General features: G+C 36.4%; 1 protein-coding gene across 1 annotated transcript in view; it reads right to left on the bottom strand.

The window, feature by feature from the left end:
* Positions 1-24,882, bottom strand: part of MALRD1 (MAM and LDL receptor class A domain containing 1) — a 295,587-nt gene that overhangs the window by 196,599 nt on the left and 74,106 nt on the right. The window contains exons 18-20 of the mRNA XM_050890929.1: positions 15,119-15,206; positions 12,163-12,339; positions 9,271-9,448 (exon numbers count right to left, since the gene is read on the bottom strand). Coding sequence (XP_050746886.1) covers positions 9,271-9,448; positions 12,163-12,339; positions 15,119-15,206 — 443 coding nt within the window. The remainder of the gene's footprint in view (positions 1-9,270; positions 9,449-12,162; positions 12,340-15,118; positions 15,207-24,882) is intronic.

The raw sequence follows: 24,882 nt of genomic DNA, 5'->3' as shown, positions 1-24,882 counted from the left end.
TATGTACCAGAGAAAGATGTTCTCCACGGAACACTTCTAACCACTTAACTAATAATAGCTTTTAAGTAGACAGTAACTCAAATCTGTATTTAACATCCAGAAAGAAAAAAAAAAAAAGGAAAGCTTTTCTTCAATTATATTTAAGCATTTCTGTAAACATTTCAAAAAATTAAAAAGGAATTGAAAGCAAACAGTGGTCAGGAATGCAGATCTTCACTTACAGCAGTATGTGATAAATTTAATTTCAAACAGTGGTAATTCTGAAAAGAGTAAGTTCTTTTACCATGATTTGAAACATTTTTTATTTAGTAACCTCCCACCTCCATTAACATTTAACATTAACAGATGATAAACTCAGAATCAAAAAAGTAATATGACAACTGTCTGTAAATTGCTGGATGCCAATAGACTTAATTCTTTGCACAGTGTTAGAGACAAAATTTTCTGTCTTGAGCATCTAAACTTTGGCACATGAATACAGGATGGAGCTTCAATGGTTAATTCAAACTGAACAAAACCAAAGGTGCTTAACACACCAAAGCACTAGCCACATACTGAGACCTGTAATTGGATACTGAGATTAGAAAGGTGCTCCAAAGAAAATCACCACAAATGTGAGAAGGAATTCTTGCACTAAATCAAAGTGTGTTATATTTATTATCAGACTGTCAGAGTCAAAATTCCAAAAGAAACTTCCTGTCTTTGGCCATGATACAAGTGTACCACATAAAGCTTTTGAGTACAACTTTGATGCCCTGTTTTACATAATAGATATGAATTCCAGAAAGAAAATGTGCTGGTAAAGTTTTACCCATGCACAATGATTAAATTCTTCACAGTTTAATCTATTTTCATTATGAGATTAATCCCATGCTCTGGCATCCTAATATACAGAGCTAAAAAATACTTTGAGTATATTCTCTTTCTTCATACAAAATTAGGTTTGATTAAATTACGATTACTTGAAATGGACTAGTTATTTGACATCATCCTGCAAATAATTTCTGACAATTAGCTTATTCTTAAAAGTAATTAATATTTCACAATTACATATTTCGGTTGGACACACAAGTAATATGAATACTTTTGCTCCCCCTGTGGATGATGCTAAACTTAGAATTACTTCTTCAGCACTTTTCAATGTCAAACTTCTTTTTTTTCCTAAAAAAGAATTATTATATTTGCCTCAGTTTCATTAAACACACAGTATAGAGATTTCTCTTATAAAAATATTAAATGTACAGTCTTTAGTGTTTAGTTTTTAATCAACTTATTGCTTCAGGTGATACTAACGTGTATTATCTATATTACTATGACGGCTGTGCACTTCCAGATTATTTTCCACATACATTGATCTGAACTTTGCCACTAACAACATAAGACAACACTTACAAATGGATTATGACAAAGTCAAAAGATAATATTAACCTGAAGTCTGATAAGACTCCAGACTTCATTACTGAAGGTGGCCCGTTTCTTATGAGCGCTGGTGGAGTCATCTGATACTCAAAGTTGAATTTACGGTCCCAGTTCTAAAGGGACAAGAGAAGGGTGGAGAAACCTTATGCACAAGGTTACAGTGGGAATCTTCTCAGACTGTACTGCAACCACATGTAACCTTCCCTTTTTTTACTGGGTGTAACAAGAAGAAATATTAGATATGCTCAGAAAGTGCTTTTAAACTTGGGGGGCGGGGGTTGAAAGCATGTGAATTAGTAATTCTATAAATATATAAGAATTAAATAAGTTTTTGTTGTTTATTGTTACCTTATTTCTCTAGATGCCTTGAAGTCTTTATTCTGAAATCTACACCCGTTCAACTAAAGAATCCCAAGAATTGCACGTATGGAAGCACAATACCTGTCAGAGCTTGTGATAGATAGATATACTGTAACATGCTAAATTAACTCCTCTTTACAAGGCTGAGGTATCCTCTTCCTTTCATTTTCCATGGTCTTTAAAAGTACTATACGCATCTTCTTAGAGACAGCTGTGGAGCCTACGAGGCTTAATGCTGTGTGTTTCATTTCACTGTGAATAAAGTTCTCAAGCAAGATCAATAGATTAGTAAAGTAAATAATACTATTTAATTTATACTATACTAATACTATACTAATACTATTTAAGTAATAAAGTAAATAATACTATTGAGAACAGATCTATGGAGTGTAAAAGCATCACATAAAGCTCATACTTTTCCTCTACTTCTACATAAGTGTAACTAACTATAGTCCTCTCAGGTATCATTTATACTCTCCATGTCGAAAAGGCTCATTCAAAAGCATTGTCATTAATTTCAGTGCCTTCAAGCAATTCCTGCTTAAAGAATACTAGTCAGCACAGCCTAAACAGAATGAGACAGCAAGTTCAGCATAAATATATGGTAATGAAATATGTTAAACTCTTCAGACACCCATCCATATAAAATGACAAACACAGAATTGGTGTATTAAACATTTCTTGTAGTATATTGCAATGAGGCTTGGTTTGTGCCTTCAGGAAGATGTTTCATCTCAGGAGCTTTATTTTATCCTTTTGGTTGGAATAATGAAGACAGCTTTTTGTTGATGTCCACCAGTCCTTTAAAAATCAGTCCATACATTTAGGTTGCTTTTAGGATTACATCTACAAAGTAGAGGTTCTGATTACATGAGAAAAACTTAGAGATTTGTTTTTAAAGAAATTCATGGGAAAAAAAGGTATATGGTAATTCCATTACTCTGTTAATTAATATATCACTTGCTAAAAGTTCAAGAGAAGCAGAAATCTCCTTTATAAGAGTTTTGATAAAGAAATTTAAAACAGAAAGCACATATAAACTGTCCAGAGTATATTCTGAACAAGGCTTTACAGGAGAAACTGGAATTTCATAAATTAATCTTAATTACTTCTTGTAGATTCATCTGGCTGTATTATTCAGCTATGGGGAAAAGAATACAAATGGGTATGCAGACTTGGCTTGAGAACAGACTGGAAAATTGGTGCACATCAACATAAATCCAGTGCTTTAGAGATATAGGGTAATCACAGCAGAGTAGAGATGAGTGAGGTGTAACCACCCAAGTCTTTGCTTAGCACTCCAGGACAACTTTGTGTATCATGCTGAATGCCTATACTCCCATGCTATGGCAATCAGAACCAGTGGTAGCTAAAATTGGGCTGGAGCAGCTGTATCCACATCAGCTCTAGTCACACCTGAACTGTGGTGCCGACACACAGTTTATAATCAGAGGAAAGTGCACAATGCTAATGAGCCACAAATCTGATGAAGCACTTCGAATCCCATTTTCCTTCTCTCACCAACTGAGCAGAACAACTTTTTGGAAGTAGTAACAACTGTTTAAAAAAAAATATTTCTTGCTCAGACAAAACATGATCACTGCATACTCCTGTAAATACAGTTGTGCCTTTCTGTATGGCTCATGCATTTACAAATTTTGCAAATCTCTAAACCTCTGAGCTGTAGGTCTTCTAAAAGTGCAGAGACGTGTCTTTAGAACTGCAGAAAGTGCTGGGTCCCTTGAGAGCAGAAACTGTATCATTGGTTTGAGGCTACCTTAAAAAAGCAGAAGGCTAAAATAACAGAACAGCTGATATCGAAAACTAAAGCCTAATAAACTTAACCACAAACAAATAAACCTTTACAGTTGAACAGTAGAGCACAGATTAGTATGTTATTAACCAGTCTAATCCCCTTTTCTTTTTTTTTCCTTTGTTCTGTCAGCATCATTGCTCTCAGAGAATCTCTGTTCAAACTCTCTCAAGATTTACCAATGGCTCTTAAAAGCACTGCAGCGTACCAACCACCACACAAAGCCAATGGCATCAGAGATGAAAGATTCCATGTTCTGATCATAACACAACAGTCAGTGGCTGTTAGTTGGATTTTCTCCATTGGAGATTTTAGTCTGATGGCTTCTGACTGACACAGGGCTGAGATTAATTCATGGTGTTTCCATGGCTCATCTGAACCTGCCACATCTCGTTAGCATTTTGTCATATCTCTGTAAATTCTGTGAGGTTGAAGGCAAAAGGAAACAAGAGGAATGAGTTTCCTTCTCAAATAACCAAGCTCAAGGTGAAAAAGCCACAAAAATTTCTAATCACAATGGGCATTAGTTTTAATTAGCAATTTTCTGCATTATAGTATAGTATAAAATTGTATGTTACTGTAGAAAACTCCTCAGTAACTACATTTTTACTTAGCATCAAATGTCTAATATCTATAGTTTTGTTTCTTGCCTTATCGTCACCCTGGATATTTACTAGTGTGCACAATAAAGCATTCGATTACCTGTGATACTTTGTTAATACTTTAATGAAGTACTAACACAAATTAGTTCGTATTTCACAACCACTTAGAGAACAAGCATATGCTAAGCTGCACCTTGTTCAAAAAAGACTGCAAAGGAAAACCTGTTTTCTGAACCTTGATAATCTGAATTCTTATTCTGTGAAAAATTCCTAATTAAACAAAAAAGTATTATAGAATAAATTGTCACAGACATTTTTTTAATGACCTAGTCAAGACTTTCAACAAGTCTTTAATTATTTGTAGTAATATAAATATAATAATAAATATAAAAATAACAATATATTGCTTTCATCTTCCTGGGTAGATAGAAAGGCTCAATTTCTGTTTTTAGAAAAATATTTGGCTGAATCAGTTTTATAAGAGAATATGTGTTTTAAATAACTGCTGGGCTAACTGTAAGTATCTTCCTGTAACCTCTGCATCGCAAGTCACTCTAGAGAAGATATTGTCTCCATATGAGAGTACGTGCACTTTTGAGACACATGTAGGATAATCCAAGTGAAGAAGTCATCTTCTAGCCTTTGAAAGAGGTATCTGCATATAGCACACAAGTGTCTCAAGGGCTATATCTAAACATCACATGGACAAAGCTATCCCAATATCGGAAAAGGATTTTAAAAGGTTTGCTTTTGGATATAAAGCACTCCTTGAATCAAGAAGGTGGCTGGAATGAAGAATAAAGTACTGGCATGAAGATGGTGGAAGACAAGGCAACTTCAAAATAGCTCTGCTACAACGGTCAAGGAAGTAGCTACTGTGTTGAGAGTGTTGGGAGGACTGAGAGCTCCAGCTGTCTTTTCGGTAGCACAAGGCAGCTACTGCAGTGACTGGAGGATGGGTGGCCTTGGCTCCTCTCATTCTCCCATTTGCAACTCTACAGTTTGCCTTTGACTTCCAACTTTGCACCCTTCCACCTAGGCACTAGGAGGCTGCTGCAGCAATGATTTTCCCTTTGTTGTTCTTATGGGTTGTTTCATGCCCTTGCACCTCACAAATCCTGAGACAGTTCAGTCCTGATGAAAACTGTATAGCTGCTATGGAAAAAGAGTTAGAGGGGGAAATATCCTGTGCTGGAGAGGATCCTCATCTGTGAAACACCCTATTGCTTCTCTTCCTGTCTGGCCACTGGAGACAGTTTTCCCTCTATCTCCTATGTTTTTTACAAAGATAAAATCTTACATTTAGAGTCAATGTATCCAGCTATGGATGCTCCAAATAAAGCTTTGTGCATATAAGGCTGTCTCAACATTCCTTGCACAACACTTTCCAGGTCATAGTCGATCGAGTCTCTGACTCCTTCACACAAGCTATTCCTTAACTGGACTTAACTGTTTTGGAGACTACCTAGTATTTACCATGTACTCAAAAATACATTTCAATGTAGATTTCAATGCTCCTTTTATTGTCTCTTCTCTGTCAGGCTCAATGGCACAGAACAAGGGTAATTTGTACATGCAATATAACAGAAATGTTTCTGGATTTTGGTTATATCAGCTAAGTGAAATGCAGTATGAAAAAAAGAAGTGCTTTCAAGTAGTTAAATTCAGCTTTCTCCTTTCCAAAGTTTCATGAGTAATGTCCTGTGGGATTATAATTTTTTTCACCTATTTTGAAGTTCTTAGACTCTCAGCTTTAAAACATCTCTTGACTGCTGAAAAAACTGCTGGGCTTAAGTATATTACTTAAAGCCTTTAATTTTTCCTAATTTTTCCTGTGCTAAATTCTGATAATGATTGTCTGAAAAGCAGACACAAAAACAAGACAGATGTGTTAAACATATAGTTATCAAGGGAGCTATTTACACAGCAATAATTATCATGTGAGCTTAGAATTTTAGTTCCACATCCTTTTTTGTTTTGATTCATTAGTTTTGACGACAGATTTGAGTATGAATTATCATATCAATTAAGTGCCTACAAAGTTTTCATATAACAGTTGTACCCAAATATCATTAATAATGTCAAAGAATTTGCTACATCACTAACCAGTTTCTCTAAAAAGGAAATAAATTTATGGAGTTATCTATTTGCTGGTGTCTATTCTATATACTTGTTTAAGCCTACACAACTTGATACTTTCATTATTATAGCATTTAGAAACCTAACTCCAGTAGAGAATTCCCATTTGCTAAGTGTAGAAACGTGCCATAAGAGCTCTACATTCTTAAACACATAACGGTCTTTTCAGCGCACAATGCCAATGTCACCTAGCTCTTTGCAAAACACGTGCCAGCCTTTCTCCAGCTTACGCCAACGGCTGTCAAGCTGCCATAGCAGACTCCCATAACGGCTTCTATTCCTCCAGCCTTGGGCTTATATACGCACATACAAGCTGTTCTGTCCTCCATTTTGGAAGTCATTACTTTCACTTAATTAATGTCATTACAGCTTCAAAGACTCACACCTCCGTCTTACAATTCATCATCCTACATGTGGCTAGCCCAAATACATATTCTATGGGAAGCAGATGGTTTGAATCTCCAACTATTCACAGGTATTTCTGCTGAAAGAACTCATTCTAAGCTGCACTGTCACTCACTCTTGCATCAGGATGAATCTAAACATTTCTAAACATAATCCTGCAAGTTTTATTTTAATAAACACACAGGATTGCAGTATTACAGCTTCTCTCATCTAACTCCATGGAAATTTGGGGAAAATGGATGAGAAAATAAAACAAAACATTGCAGGGTTTTAATTCAACAAAACTGCTGCTCTGCATCTCCTGCTGTAATTTGGAAACATCATTCTCCTGTTCTCTTCTATAGGCCAATAAACAAAGGGAATGGGGAAACAGTACAACCAAATTACTTCTTATGTGAAACATCACAACAGCAATACTTTTCAGTGTTGCCTGAAAACTGCAATCTCTATGGATCATTTACCTTCTCCTTTCATCAGTCCTTATCAATATACTGTTAGTTGCATTAAACCCTGAAAATATGTTGAAAAACAGTAATACAATTTCATGTATCACTGTGCCAATGCAAATCTGTAGTGGAAAGGCTGTGAGAGGATTTACTAAGTACACATACAGTGCTGGTATCAGCTAGTATGTAACAATTAAATAGCAGTCAAAGAAAGATTTGACAGCCAATTTATCATAAATAGTTGCTTTTTTTTACGGAATATACTTCCTTTATATATACAATGCAGAGACCTTGAAACAATTAGGTAGCACTGTAATTCTATTTTGCTATTGTTGAATGAGGATTTGGGGAGGGAGGGCTTGGTAAAAATATACAGTGATTATAATAAAGTACACAGTGAAACTAAAATATTGAGCTGATTCTTTTATAGTGATAGAAATACTCTCAGGCTGAGTAAATGCAATATAATCTCATTTTAAACTAGTAGCAATATAGCAAAGACTGTTGGAGTGGTTTTAATTTAAAGTCCATTTTTGCACTCTGTGGACTATTGTCACAGAAAGTAAACATGCCTGTCACTAGAACTAGGCAAGCATTTTTCTATTCAGAAGTATGATGCTGTATAGAAATTTCCTTATCAGATTAATTGAAGTTGTATAACATTGCAAGTTGTTTGTGCTTAATACATTTGCTAGTCACCTGTAGAGGTTTTGTTTCAATAATTCTTAACTGTTACCTTTAACTGAAATATAAATTGCATTAATGCATTTTTTTTAAATCGCGTTTCTTACTTTTTGAAAAAAACAAAACAGGTAAACCCAAATCTCCATGGAAAAAAGCTAATTTTTGCTCCTTGAGACAAATCAAAGGAATGTCTTTGGGAGGAGTTAGTAATCAATCTACCTAGAATCCAAAATTAATTTAGAAATCTTCACTGAGAGAACAGAAATATTTATCATTTTACTATGAAGTGATATCATTTATCAGAAAAATGGCAAAATATTAATTAAAGTGAATTTAACTCTAACTACAGTCAAGTGTTCAAGGCCAGGTTGGATGAGGCTTGGAGCAACCTGGTCTAGTGGAAGGTTTCCCTGCCCATGGCAGGGGAGTTGGAACTAGATGATCTTTAAGGTCCCTTCCTACCCAAACCACTCTATGATTCTATGATTTTGAACTGCATTAGTTAAGTATTAAATGACAGCAGAATTCACAAGACCTATTGTTGGGGTAACTTGTACTGCCCACCCTTGGGCAAAACTGCTGGGATAACAATAGCTAGTAAGGTAGAAAAGTGAGCGTACACTGTCTGTGTGAATAAAGACCGTCTGAGAAGGTATTCACCCAAAACTGATTAAGAGGATGACCACCATCAACTAAATTAAACAGTAGCCAGTGAATTGCAAATACAGCTTTCAAGCAAAAGAGAAGTCAGCTTGAAAAGAAGTATAAAAGTAGGATGAAAATTTGTAACAGTGGGGAGAGATTATGGAGTGGAAACAGCAGCAGCCAAAACTTGTTTTTGACATGCCAGAGGTCACCTTGCTGGTGCCACAACCACTGCATAGACCAGATAGAGAATCGTCCCCACTGGATGCTGCAAATAGCCTGCATCCAGCTGGTGGGCTCACAGTTTGGGGTGCTACAAGGAGGGTTGATTTCTCATGGCATATGTATTAACAGATTGTAGGCAGCAGCATGTGTACACATAAAGCTGCAACAGCCATGTCTCCAAACTTGCTTTCCCATAAAGGGAAACATACGTGTACCCTGTGTCCTCTGGGAGAGGGAGTGCACATGTGTTTCTCCGGATGGGAAGGTACTGAAACTTTGGGGAATCATTTATAGAAGGATGTTTAGAAATTTATATGTGTTTATTAACATTTTGTATTTTGATTCATCTGTTGTATTGATGTTATTGATCCTGTATATCTATTTCACTGATTGTCAGTTAATTACATGGCATTAATAAATCAGTAAACTGCTTCAGTACTGTGAACTGAACAATTTTTCCCCCTGACAATCTATACATGGCTAAACTCAGACAGTCCAAGAAAGATTCAAGTACCTCAAAAATTTTACTCACGTAGTATGATCAATTAATGGGCAGTGTTTTTCTTGCCCAGGGTGGAGATTTGCCCCTCTTCCAAGTTCCCACTTGAATATGTTTGTGGTACGGATGGAATAATTTCCTGACATCTGTTCCAAGGCTGGTTGATACCATCCACACTGATTTTTATCTTCAAAGTCGCAGACTTCCATAACTTTAGAGATGAACAGTGAATACTTCACGTTTATATAAAAATTGGAAATCATTAATTGATGTTATGATAAAGTAAACAACATGGCAATAAAAAGGATTCAATTATAGTATCCATGAATACTTACACAGTACTAACATGCATAGTTTTTCCTCTATAGATAAAATATCAATTATATTTTCTATGTTCTTTTCTATTAGGCAGATTCTAATTTTGGGAATATACCAATTCTTTTACACCTCAGTATCTACCTTCATATGTGTTCTGACCAGCTTTCAGGCCATTCTAATAATCTGTCATGTGATATACACTGAAATGCATACAAAATTAATCAGCTATGAATCTGCCAGCTGCTGTGTGGTTCTTTCTTCAGTCATGTAGACTGTTGGCATTAGCAACTCATTGCACACAGTGTACAAAGTCCATGACCAAAACTCTAAAAAAACAAATCAATATTTCAAGCAGTCCCCACAATACCTGAAAGCCACATAATAACGCGGCTATTTGGTATTGGTGTCAAATACTGAATTGTTATCTTACTAAATAAATATGCATCCGCCTGTGCCTCAGTTTTTGATTCCTGAGCAACTGGACAAGAAATGTGAGCTCACTACCATTCCTCCCTCACAATGCATCCCCCTGTAAGAATATTTAGGGGAAAGAAACCCACTTATTTTCCTTTTCTGCTATGAATATTTATTCTCCAGTACATCTTCCTGAATATTTTGCACAAACTTTGTCTGGGTGATCCAAGGTGAGTCCTGTGACTCTCCAGAACTTTGAAACAGATTATTATACTCAAGTCTAAGTGACTGCTGTAAGAATCGTGCAGGGAAATGAGAATTTATTTTAACCCACGCAGCTCAAAGGCTAGCGTAGCCGAGGTAACTTCTACATCAAGAAATCATAGTGTGTTAGGAGAATGTGCCTGATGCTTCCTTCCCTGGAGGCTAAAAATCGTAGACCAAGGAGGGAGGGAGTTTTGATTTATAGCTTGTATATCTCCAGTAAGGAAGCAAACCACAGCCAGTGTGATCTCATGGGTTACTCATATAAAGATTTGTGACGTTTCCTAAGGATGATGAGTGCCATAATATTAAGTGTTTATTCCCCTTTTTTAACATGTTTTATAAACATTATGTTTCAAATGCCTTTGAGAAAGATAACACCTTCCCAAGAACATATTTCTGTGCTCAGTCAGGACACACTTAACTCCTATTCCAGCATTGTCATTTGAGTGATAAATTGCCATCATTGCTGTAGTGATGGGAGACTTCAGACAGAGCAAATATGTAAAGGTGTATTCTCCACAGTATTTATGTCTCTCAGAAGGAAAGGAGGTTTTGTAAGATAATGTAAATTTCTGAGGGGGGCAAAAAAAGTTCTATCCAAAGGGCTCTGCATTTATTTTTCAGGGCAGAATTTCAATGGTTGGTGTTTTTTTCACACTATAGGAAATTAGCCAGTGATATTTATATATCAGATTCATTTCTTCCAGAGTTACTCCCACATAAGAAATAGACAGAGGGAGTCTAATGTTATTTTTCCTCATTGAGCCCTCAGCCCTGAGAGAGGTAATTGACTTCCTTACACAATGTGTAAAGAATGCAGAGTTTTGATCTTCAGTGAGAATAGTTTAGCTTGCAAAGGCTGATGAGGTCTCTGTCTCTAGATGTCTGTCCCCCTCGTTAATCAGCTTCGGTACAGCAGCATTTTCAAGTACTGTGCTTTAAGGCAAAACAAAGTCATTGACAGTTTCTTCTAAAATCATAGAATCATAGAATCATAGAATGGTTTGGGTTGGAAGGGACCTTAAAGATCATCTAGTTCCAACCCCCCTGCCATGGACAGGGACACTTTCCACTAGATCAAGCTGCTCAAAGCCCCATCCAACCAGGTGCTGAACACTTCCAGGGAGGGGGCATCCACAACTTCTCTGGGCAAACAGTTCCAGTGTCTCACCACCCTCACAGTAAAGAATTTCTTCCTAATATCTAATCTAAATCTACCCTCTTTCAGTTTAAAACCATTACCCCTCATCCTATCACTACACTCCCTGATAGTGTGAACTGCTGCAACTCAGAAACAATCAACAAATGTCTTAGACCTCTATGGACAACATGTGGTGACCCTGTCCATTGTCCTAGTTCCAGTGTTCCCATCTGAGCATCGGAGTTTTAGGAGTTTACAGGCTGGGACTCACTTCTGTGTGGAGTAGGCTGAATTTCACAGTCATTACTGCTGATGAAAATACTTTGTATAAAAAAACCCCCAAAACCCATATTCATTGAAATAGGTAAGAAGTGGACCCAAGTCTCCAAGATGTGCGCCCCAAACATGAATCTGTAAAGTTATTCTCTCTTCCAGTCTGGACTAGTGAACATTTGAAAAATTTAAATATGTCATAGGTCATTTAATTTGAGAAACTATGCTGGCTTAAAAAAATTGTCATGTATAGCTACCAATCATTGGGGAACTGAGGACTCCTTCCCCTCCCTCCAGCCCCCTACCATTTCAGTAGTAAGGCAGAAAGTGCATAACGTCTCAGATTCCCATATTAAGAGCAAAATGTTATTCTTTTTCTGGGGAAAATCACATTAAAAATAGCATCTAGGTGCTAATACCAAATTACAAAGGTAAATACAGAGTAGTTAAAGCAATGTGTTTAACAGCTGCAAACTAATAAGGTAGCAAAGTACAAGATTTAGTACACTCACCACAAGCTGATTCATCAGACTTATCAGAGCAGTCAGGTCTAAAATCACACTTCTGGATCATCTGGATGCAATGACCAGAGGCTCTACAGACAAACTCCTTCTCTGTGCAGTTGTTCATGGGGAGTGTGGCAGGAACTGAAGTTGCTGAAGTAGTTGTAGAGATTGTTGGCAAGTTTCCTTTGAAAAACAAATCAACAAAATGTTGAGCGATGGGACGAAGGCATTCTAGTTTTGTAATGATTTCTCCCCTTGCCACTCCCACCCTTTCTCAAGGGTATAGCTTTACTGGAAACATGCCTGGGCAGCCAAGTTGAATGACTTAAATGCTGCCCAGCAGGAACTGAACTGAACATTTCTTCAGTGGAAAGCACTAAGTTGGTCATGCTAGCCAACCACCATTCATACATTCCTCGACACTTGCAGGAATTTATTTACACCTCTTACCTGTCTTTCAAATTTGGATTAAGTCAGTGAGTCATTTCAAAAAGCTAATGCCATGGAGACTGACAGAACAATCACAAAAACTTAATTTCCCTCTGAACCAAGCCTAACAGATTATTCTGATGATAATGGCTTTAACACATTGATTACTGTAAGTGACTGTGGAGATTACTATGTAACCTTCTTACCTTGTAATTTCATCACTGAAAAAAATATTTTTTTCTCATTAGAAAAATTATTCTGAGGTCATCATCTTGTTCCACCACTTCCTTTATGTTTCAAACACATTACCACTTCTTTCAAATCAATTGTCTTTGCCTTTCCTCCTGTTCTTTACTATGCACCTTTCTTCAGGCTTACTCTCATTTCTTGAAAACCCTTGCTATTATTGTCCCTAAAAGGAATTTTCATTATATAACTCCTTCTTTAAATTTAATCATTAATGAAATTATTAGCTGTAGTGCCCAATGCACCTGAGCAATACACCTGAATTAATTAAAAAGTACGTGTGAAGACTTTTTATATAAAATGTGTCACGGACAGCGAGGAATTTTTTTTTCCCCTGAGGTCTGGAGCACTAAGATTAATAATAAATTCCCCATGAGCAAGAGCCATTTCTATTTTGTAAGGTAGAAAACACATCTATGACATCAAATGAATTATACTCCAATCAAATGAATGATAGTCCCATAATATCCTAAGACTCAAACAAAAGACTTAGGGGGAGGAACCTTTTGAAGGAATAATTGCATGATACAATAAATGTATCTACAACTCATAATAATAGCAAGGACCTTACCGATCAGAAATTTTTAAATATAAATGCCACATTCAAGTCTCTGCTCCTAATCCACTAGAACAGGAGAAGAAATTTTGAAGTACCACAAGCTTCACGATACCTGAAAAGAAAGGAGAATCCACTCCTTTCTCTCTTTTGAAATAATTCATTTTCTATAATTTATGAAACACCATTTTGTCCAGAGCAAGCATCATTGAATAGCCTTTGGTTAGGGCATTCAAATGATGCATCAAAGCAGTATGCTCAAGTTTCAACACCTTTAATATTAGTTATGAGGGACTTTACCACCAAGCTATCAAGGCCATCTCTCCCTGGTCAGTACTTGGTTATTTGAAGTGGAACAAGAGCAACTCAGCAGCTAGTGCTTAATTCTAGGGTGCAGGGACCTGCTTTTCTTCCCTGATCCAACGTGTGTTAAATATGGTGGAATATGCCATAGCTATTGACTATTTTGCAGACTATTCCCACTTTCTCTTTGACTCTTTTTTGGTTGTTGGGATTTTTTTATGGTGTGGAGGAAGTCAAATAGAGGCAGGACCCTGGAGTGTCTCAAAAATTGCTCTCAATACTAAAAGCATTTTAAAAATGCACAGAACACAAAAACTGTTTTTTATTCAGATCTGTCCACCATTATAATTGAGTATTTTTGTTTTATCTCTCCACATAAAATGAGCTTTTTTTTTCTTATTTATGAACTTTGAAACTCTGACCCTCTGTACTTTCCAACTTTCTTCTTTTTTTTTTAAACTTTTTTTCATATCTCATTTGAAAACATGTAGGGATTTTCTCATTAGTTCTTTCAAGGTTTTCTTCCTCAAATATAAGGCATTGTACATTAACTGAGTATTTACAAAAAAATTTCTATTTAAAATGTTATAATAAACGTTGTACACTGTATAAACTTGGTAAAATGTGAGATAATTATCTGCAGAAGAAACATGTCATATACACTTGATATTCCTAGTAGACCTAATTATATCTACAAGAAATTTTTGGAGTAGCAGAATAAAATGCATCTGCTCTAGGGTGTTTTAGAGTTAGTGCTAGGATACTAATATTCAGACACTGTTCTAAATTGTTTGCTGTTCTACAGCCCTATTATGAATGCACATCAACTGTCGCACCATATATAACACAGTAATGCCTGCTGCAGCTAACACTAGTCCTCTTAAAATCCCTTCTATGATGAAGTGACAGGTCTGGAATCTGGTGTCTTGAAGTACGTGTATTTTGGGATACAGTATTTTACAATTCTGTAGACATTATACCACCCTAAGTAGCAACGATTTCTGAGGAGAGACTGCTCTGTCATCTGAACTGTTTGTGTGCTGTAACTTGAAAGCAATTGGCACAGTAAAAACATTAAGAATTATTGGGGGGGGAAGGCTGTATCAAACTGAGTTTGCTGAATGAAAGGTGAGTTTGTTTACACACAGTTAAGTTTCTTTTTCCTTCTAGGAATCAAGTTGTCAAAGAGTTTAGAACCTGCACACTTCTTACTGAGGGTCTCTTTTGGACCTTATGTGCACAGCAGAAACTATTTTGTGCTGATGCCTGGATATGAGGGTCTGAGAAGCAGGAAAACAAGTCTGGATTTCCTTGTCAGGCATGAGTCACAATTTGATCTGGTTTTTGCTTTTCCAGTAGCAATATTTACAAATGACAGCAAAGAATCAGCTCACAGCTAGGATATGTACACTTTAGCTCTGTTCTTACCATTGTAAAGAGTACAGCCGAGAAAAGACATGTCATCAAGTCCAATGTCTCCAGTGAAACCATCTCCTACGGTACCCTTCACCAAGATCTAGGGAAGTAAGAATTACAAAAGCGTTTTTCAGGGTCTGGTAGACTTCCACTTCTCATTAAATATTTCATATCAATTGATAGAGGACTCATTTACCACATTTCACACTTAAAATGAGATTCAATGTGTTCTAGGGGATATATTCTGTTTAGTGACACTTTACAAAAGAGATTAATTATTGTCAGTTTTCACTGGTGGTCACATTAATCACAGTGAACCATAACAGAATGGGTGGCTTCACAATCGTGTAAATCCACTGAAACTTCATTGTTATATAAAATGATGGCAAGACATTATCATAAGTGGCATATTATGATAAGCTCCTTTGGTACTTATTGTACTAACATTAACCATGATTAATTATAATAACATACATGTAAATAAATTATATATCTTTATATAAATCCCACTGTGATGAAAACAATTAAGCAGGTTAGAGATGTCCTATGGAACCTTTTAAAGAAAAATATTCTACTATTTCATTAGGGTTGCCAATGCTGTATAGGCTTACTTTCTCGTTATTGTCTACTGCCAAGGAATGGGAGAGGTTAGTATTTGTGAAATGCTGTCTGGATGACTGAATAAGCCTCTTTTCTTCTGACTGTTGCTGAATGGTAAAAATCCAGGCAGGTGATCAGGGAAAGTTTTAGTAAGAATTTTCTTTATTTAACTAATTTATAAATCCCTATTCATAAAAAAAAAAAAAGCCTCCTCAAACCATACATTTTAAAAAAAGATAAATAAACATTTTTGCTGATCCAGTGGAGTTCAAATCTTAAAGTAATTTCTTTGCCATTTTTTTAAAAATACTTATGTCACATCTTACACACACACACACACACACATCCAAGCTTCCAGATTATTCTGGAATACTGCATAAAATTTCAAATACATTTTTCACTGTTTGTTCCTCAGTTCAATAGACAATTCCTACAAAGGAATGAAGTATAAATAGTGGCAAAAATATTGCAATACTCTTTCACAGTTCTGATAGTTCTGATATTTTTGTTGTAATTTACTTATTTGCAATTTTATTTGCAAAGAAAGCTTATTTTCAACAAGTAATGAAGCACCGCTCTGAACTTGAAGATGTGAGGCACTTGTGAGCAGATATGTTTCAATTATTTTAATCAAATATCATTGGTATTTTGGAAACATCCTTATATCAAATGCCATTTCAAAAATATATTCTTGCATTTTACATTTCAGTATTTCTTTTGTCCTATAGTAAATGAAGTCCTGTAAATGATTTCCAGTTTCAGAAATCAGCACTATATATTAAACAAGCTTCTCAGTAACTTGAGGGAAATAAGAGAATTCATCTACACACTAAGAACCGTTGTTCACCTGGTACATATGCAGATCTTTAATAAGTCACACTTTAAATTTATTAACATGTAACAGGAGGAAAAAATATTTAAAAGGTGCAAGCAATGGCCTTAACACTGTAAAAGAATAATATCAGTCTTAATATGTTAACACTGACAAATCTGTTTCTGCTATTCTGAAGTTGTGTGAATAGCAGATTTATTACCGACACTGACATCACCAGAGTAAATAAAAATGATTACGTTTCATTTACAGATTATGTCCATTAGACAAAATATATGAGTATACTAAAAGAAGATGGATATATGTACCTTACTATGGATATGCTGAAGATGGGCTATTTTAGCATAAAATGTATCTAATGTGAATGACAACAGTAAATGACAGCATTGCTTCTTACTGCTCTCATCTCAGTATGGGATTCTTATTTTTCCCTCAGAATACCCACAAATATTCTTTACAATATTACCTCAGTCTTTTGTTTCCTGTTTAGTTTAAAATGGGGGCAATGCTACAGTATTGGTACCAATAGCATAAAAATGCTTAGAAACAGGACAAATCAAGACATCTATTATTTGGAAATGCTATGCAAGAAAATTTATTATTCCAAAATGACAAAATTTCTTTTAGTGTAATTTTGACTGGTAAACACACAGCAGTCTAAATAAAATTTTCGCTTTGTTTTCAAAGCATGAATGATTAACTACTTACAATTAGTTACTCATAAATGAGCTAAAATTCAGACAAAGAGGCAGAGGGCTTGTTAAGTCAACTTACACAGTTATTACTAAGACAAACCCAAGCCCCCTCAAAACTACACTATTTTTCTGTGGGGTTGTGATGTGCTCTGATGGATGTTAACCAGTAGGTTGAGGGGCTTCTCTCCCCATAGCTCCCTGTGCGCATCTCTGCAGCCACAACATTCACACAGTCTGAGGCCATCTTTATATATCATCTTCCACCAACCTTTCCCTGGAGGAGGTTGCACTCCTGCACCTTAAGAAGGAATACTTTTATTAAGGGCATAAAAATATCCAAAGATAGAAGTGGCAGGACACAGTTCTGCAGGGGTAATTCAATTCAGGATACCTCTTTATTGTTATGATGATGATTATGATTGTATTGCTTAAAATCTCCCCACCCAAATTATTTATTTATTTATTTATTTATGTACTTACTTGGGGAGTCTGACACTTTGGCATATAGCATGAACTCAGTAACACAGAAAATGTGACAGAGATGTAGGTATAGACTTAAAACCGAAAATAGGACCAATTTCTGAGTTAGTGCTGTAGTATAAAACTTAGTCTCTCTGCAGCTGTGGTTAAATGTTGACCACTTAAATGAATTTGCCAGCTGAAATTGTGCAAACTTCATAAGCTATTATTAAACAACCTCCAGGGAACTCATCTACCATGAAGCTCATTTCACATCTCATTTATTATTTGAATGAGGATAAATAGTTCCCAATTTCTCAAATTTTCAGAACTCTAGAGATCCAGTCTCAATGAAATCTATAAAGGTAGCAAAAGGTATGCTACATAAAAAGGGGGAAAAAAACCTCCATGAAAAGCAAAATGTATTAGAATGAGTCTGTATACAGAAAAGGATTGATCCCTTAAGATTTTGAACAAAATAGGTTTTTGAAGGGTGAAGGAACATTATGACAAGTGTTAATAGAGGAATTACAATGAGTAATACTGTTCTGTACAAATGTTCCATTTTTACCGTAGTGCTCATTTCTGTCACTAGCCAATTCCTACTGAAGGTTAGAGAAATAAAATCTTAATTTCCATACAAGCATAGTTTAAACTAGAATGGAATTAATTCCAAAAACTGTGTGGTATTCAAAATTCTGAAGATTTCTGAATGTCTAGGAAATAGTGATATTAGTTCTGATGTATTTACCTAGTAATATAGCCAAATAATATCTCAGGTTTGTCACAGGAAGTGTCAACTGTGTTACTGAGTGATTTTATTAGTAGTTAGAGCATGCTAATTTTGACAAGGTTTGCTGTGATGATTTCTGGCAAGAAACCATGTGATTTGGTTTGAAGAGGAAAGAACAACGACACAAGTAGATAATAGTACAAATAACTGACAGAACACTGTCATCAAAAGCTTTTGTCATAACTTACTGAAAGCAAATGCAGGATTGAAAGTCATATACATTTCTCTGCATATCTCTGAAGTAAACTACTCCTGTGTTTTAATGCTGTGTATAAATAAAGGAAAATGTCTCATAAATTTTCATCAAGAACAGTAATCAATTTCTTATGAGATGATGGAACTTTTTGTAATTACAGATAAAGGACAAGCCGTAGAACCACGAATTGCATGAAATCTGTATCAAAATTTCTTGCTTCAAGATCCTTTTTGTCAAGATATCTTCATCCAACAATCATGTCACAATAAGTCTTCACCGTAGGATGATTTTTTCAAGAACACATGAACATATTTCTATAATGATATCTCAAGAAGTACCTAAAAAAGGGAAACTATTTACCAAGCAAACACAATTTTTTGAGAAAAATTGTGATTTAAAAAAAATCTGAGAAATTTAGATTTAATTTTGACTTCTTCAGTTATTAGTTCATGTCAAATAAGACTTATTGTCTTCTTTGATAAGTGAGTCCAAACATGATAATTTATTCTTCCCTGGTTTTGCTTCTCCACTTTCTCAGCTGTCATCAAAGGAGTAGGCACTGTGGATCCTGAGACCATTTCCCAAATCTCTCATCTAGGCATCCAGTAGTTACATCCTGACTACATGGCACTGAACTTTTCCTCTGTACCTTCCACACCATGGTTTCTCTTGGGAAAAAAAACTGGGTGCACTGGCAGAAAGGGTGCCACAGCATGTTCCAGCTTTCGCCCTCATGGAGGAATGACTAGGCAGTCAGGGCTACTACGCATAGCATGGAGCCCTTCTGCCCCCCAAAGCAAGCACAAGTGGAGACATCAGCTGCTGGAAAGATTATCAACATTAGATCACCACAACATTTTAACGATACACGTAGAAAAGCTCGAGATTCCACTGCCCGTCTTCAAAGCCCATCAGCCCCTTCCTTTTGTGTCCATCAAAAATGCATTAGAAGTTAATGTCTCAAGACTTCGAAAGCTGAAATAAAGTCCTTTCACACAGGTGTCCAAATGAATTCTCACCGATGATCTTAAGGTAATACACATCAAATATGAAAAATCTTGTGTCAAATATTTGGTGTTTTACAGTGCTCAGTTTTTCAAGATACTGAAAAACACTAGTTCTAGTTCAGTAAAGCACTTTATCAGACTTCACTATAAGCTTGTGAACCCTCATGCTGATTTATGATATTTTTCCAAGCATTTCTCTAAAGCGCAGGGAAGAACCACATTTCTATCCTGTTTCAGACTCTTCACTGATGTTGGTGGGACTGCTGACAAGGATAATATTAATAACTGTTCACATATTCTGGGAATCAGTACTTTGCTGTATTAAGGCCACAAAACTTCACTTAAGAGAAAAGGTGCTGTTTTCAATCTGTAATATTAATGTTGGAAGAATTATTGCAGAAGTAGTATATAGTCAGTGCCTAAAAATTTCTGAGATTCTAGCTTTATAAAACAACATGGTTAGCCTGCCCACTTGGGAAACATCTGTCTAGTAACTATAATGATAAAGCTATATTTAATCCAATTTAAGGTCAAGGTTAGTTTTAACTTCATCTACAAAGATATACAGAAGTATCCTCTATCTTACAAGATCATGGCTGAATGAGATTATTTTCGAAAGCAACCCAGATTGTAAATATGAAGCGTTAAAATAACCCCACACCAAAACCCACAAAAAACACAGAAAAATGGACTAAATCCCCTTTAAATCTGAAGACATTTTTCAGTCTCAAAATCAATTTAATTTCTGTTCAGTTGGCTACAGGGGCCCAAAAATGCATATATATCCTTTAGCAAGTCTACTTTTTGTAATATTAAAAATGTAAATGTTTTCTTTCCCTGAAGAGGATGGATAATGATATTTTTTCTAATTAATTAAAAATCACTAAGTAATGAAAATACTTGATAGATAAGGATATACTCACAGACAATACTAAAACATCCATGGTTAACTGGGCAAGGCCAAATCTAGTCCAAAAAAAAACCCCAAAAGATACTGTAAATTTTCTCCCACCTCTAAGGTACAAGTCCCTTTAGTGTTCCTCTATAGATTTAGGGGGTTTTTTTAGAGCATCATTCATTTCTAATACCATTGTGGTTAATTATGCAGGCAGTTTAAGGATCCAAAGGCTAACTGACAGGCTGTTTTGACAAGGATACATGCCAGTGAAAGTGGGTGAGTTGTAGTATGGGAATAGCAAAGCAAAGGCAAGGCTGATGATGTTCTTTCATGATCAGTCTTTACTGACTCTATTCATATTACGGTACCCTGAACTACTTTCAGATGGAATCTCATCACCAGTCCTTTATCGTAAGTGTGTTTTTGCTGCTAGGGTGATCTTCCATGACAGGTGTATGCAGGTTCAGCAGCTTACACACATATTCACTTATACACTACATAATGTATACATTTCTTTCTCCCAACCACTGTTTCCGCAGATTTTATAAATAAATAAATAAATAAATAATAAAATTGCAGGTTTCTGACTAAATCAAACTAAATTCTGATTAAATTAAATTAGTCCCAGTTAAATTCCTGGGACTTATGGTCCTAAAAGATGTCCCCCACATTGACCAGGATGGCTTGTTATGACCTGAGTACTTTTGTCCCTCCCTCTTGTACCCTGGAGCATGTCAAGATGTCAAGGGCTGCATAAAGACATCTCCACATTTCAGAGAAGCCTGAATGGGGCCTTCATGGACAGACTTGTATCTGTTCTGTGCAATGCTTACTGCTAAGGCAATTCTCCCATGCTGAGCTAAGGAGTATCCCGAGAGAAGACATGCATCGCTTTCTTTTCAATGCTTATGAAAACATTTGTGTCAGCAACCAAGTCAATTATCTGTTTAGCAGAAAATGCTAGTGAGCACGGGGATCACTATTACATCTTTTGCCTAAAGATGTGGACCTTTTCTTATCCAAAGGATTTTGCCTGACTGAGATAGTAAGCTATATAGAATTACTACTCCTACATCCACACATATGGCCTTAACCTCTCAAAGTAAGAAAAAAATAACATGGGGATATCATCAGAACATATGACTTGCCATGAAGTCCTGTCTTCATTAGAGATAATGAGAGTTTTGCTATATACTACAGCGGGAGTAGAATTTCTACATTGTTTCTTGATTCTGCTATAAGTACACCCAATAACATAGAAAGATTATAAAAAATAATACAACCCCCCCTGTGTTTGATGTAAAGCATAGAACTATGGAAGAAGACTTAATTAAAGCTTCAATGAAGTACTGCTTTCCTGTCATCTTCTTGTCACCTTTTCAAAGATGGCTTCTAGATCCAGTAAAGGAATGAGAAAAAAGTCACTAACATTTTCCTTCTCTTTGCAAAGTTATCCAAGTCTCATTTTTCTGTTCAGCAAGTCCTGATAAGTGATATAGTAATATCAATAACAAATTTAAGACACTACTCTTAATTTTCAGGAAAGCAAAATTCCTACTTTACATGATTCCCCTCAAATTCAAACGACTCAACACAGTCTCTCAGTTGGTTGCGGGTTGTGGGTTGTGAAAGGTGGTGAAAACCTTTCATTACTTCAGGTTTTCTGTATTTAAAACGTGGGCAGTACTTGACAGTTCAGTGGTGTATAGAAACGTTATTTTTAGCTTGTGCGATTTCCTTTGAGCTTTCTGCATGTAAATAGGGAACAAAGGTAAAACACAATCACCCCTGTCCCCTTTGTCCTCCCCCCCCCCCCAAAAAAAAAAATTCCAAGGAAATGACAGATGTGAAATTAAGAATACAACTTTGACTGGAAAAGGCACTGTTAAGATAGCTTAGAAATTCTTATTCTTGGTCCCCTTTGCGCATACGTTGTGACTTGATGACATCATGACAAGTCTTCCACTGCATACCAATAAAACAATAACACAAAGAATAAATTATTTCTGTTGCCACAGAGTGGATTATAGCTTCATAATATTAAGTATCGTAATAGCACTGAACTAAAGGGCAATTTCTTTAGCAAAGAACTGAACTAAAAACATGAAATTATCCCTGAAGGTTTGCACAATGGACAATATGTTTTCCTGGCTTCTCATGTGATTTCCTTGTTTTCACACTGTTTTCTATGCTCTGAAATCCACTTATCAAAAATGGCAATACTGATGTTTAGAAATGACTTTTTAAAAAATCACACTACCTTTTGCCTTTCAAGGGGCATTGCACCACACATATTTTCAAGACATGTTCTCTGCATTTCACTTCATACTGTAGGTACTGAATAGCCTTCACTATCAACACAAAGTTCACTACCAACCACAAAGTCTTATGGTTGTTTTTTACTCTTTCCCACAAGTGTCCCAGTTCCCTCATTGTCCACTCTACGTGCATATTTTTTCTCACCTAGATCATGGACTGGTGAAGAAACCTGAGCATGAATTGTCCAAACTAGAGTCCACGCAAGTTCTGCACAAAGTATGAACATGATATAGGTCAACTTTTGTTCCTGGCCCACTACAGCCCTCCAAGGCAGTCCTTGATCCTGGTCATGAGGACAGGACATGGTGGAGGAGCCTAGGTCATACAACTGCAAGTATGAGAGCTGTCATGCCAAAAGGCATTGATACTTCAACAGTACAGACATGAAGTAATCCACGTGATTTGGCTGACATCAGCATCCTCTGGCACAGCTCCCAGACACCCTGTAACCATCTCTGCACATCACACCCTACCAGGACACATTCTAACAAGACCTGAGAGTTAAATATCAGTATCACAGCAACTCTTTTGATTTTGGGTGCACTTTTTTTAAACTGGCCTACAGAGATATGTGGGCTATACCCTGGGCGGCATAAAAAAAGCATGGCCAGCAGGTTGAGGGAGGTGATTCTCCCCCTCTACTCCGCTCTGGTGAGACCCCACCTGGAGTACTGCATCAAGCTCTGGGACCCCCAGCATAAGAAAGGCATGGACCTGTTAAAGTGGGTCCAGAGGAGGGCCACAAAAATGGTCAGAGCGCTGGAACACCTCTCCTGTGAAGAAAGGCTGAGAGTTGGAGTTCAGCCTAGAGAAGAGAAGGCTCCAGGGACACCTTATTACAGCCTTTCAATACTTAAAGGGGGCTTATAAGAAAGATGGAGAGAGACTTTTTACCGAGGTCTGTAGTGACAGGACAAGGGGCAAGGGTTTTAAATTGAAAGAGGATAGATTTAGACTGGACATAAGGAAGAAATCTTTTACAGTGACAGTGGTGAGACACTGGAACATGTTGTCCAGAGAAGTTGTGGATGCCCCATCATTGGAAGTATTCAAGGTCTGGCTGGATGGGGCTTTGAGCAACCTTGCATTTAGTGCAGGATGTCCCTGCCCATGTCAGTAGGGTTGGGCTGGATGATCTTTAAAGGTCCCTTCCAACCCAAACCATTCTGTGATTCTACGATTCTATGATCAGTGAAGGATTAAAAAATGTGGGTAGCACTTCCCTGCCAATATTAATCTATTAGCCAATTAATAAACAATTTATCCAGAGGCAACTGCATACCAAATTGTATAGGTCAGCCAGCAACCAGGTTTTACATTGTCACAATGAAAATAAAACTGTGAATGATGACTATAAACAGATCAGAAACTGATAGCACAATGTAAATGTGAAAACGAAAGAGTAGCGTGCAACATGCAAGCAGGTATCAGGGATGAAAGAAGCCAACACACATATCAGAGATGAAGAAAAATAGATAGCGTCCAGAAAGAGAGTTACCAAGCTGCAGCAAATATGGCTGGATATCTGTGTATTTGGAGTAGAATTGGAGGATTAAGAAGCAACAGAAGCATGTGGTAACCTTTAAAGGACAAAAAAAAAAAAAAAAAAGAAGAAGAAGGAAAAAAAGAATCCCTGAATAGTAATCTCAGTACCTTATTAGGGAAAGGCAAAGGAGAAGAGTAAGAGAAGGAAGATGAGGAATGACAAACTGAAAGTTGAAATTAAAGCTGTTGCTGGAGTGAAAATCCATGATGACTGAATCTTTGTGTGAAAATTGCTACCACAGAATGGATCAAAAGCAATAATAAAAATGATCATGAGTGGATATTAGAGGTGTAATAAACATCTTAGAGAAGTCCTTGATAAATTCAGAGCTGCTTCAACACGAGATTTTAATGAAAGAAATGTATCTGACCAACTAAACATTAACATACTCCTACTGGTATGTCAGCACACATTGAAAATGAGGTCCTGAA

Source organism: Gymnogyps californianus, chromosome 2 (genome assembly GCF_018139145.2).
Source record: "Gymnogyps californianus isolate 813 chromosome 2, ASM1813914v2, whole genome shotgun sequence".
NCBI lineage: Eukaryota > Metazoa > Chordata > Aves > Accipitriformes > Cathartidae > Gymnogyps > Gymnogyps californianus.
Note: the sequence above shows the minus strand (reverse complement) of the source record. Positions and strands in the feature narration are given on the sequence as shown.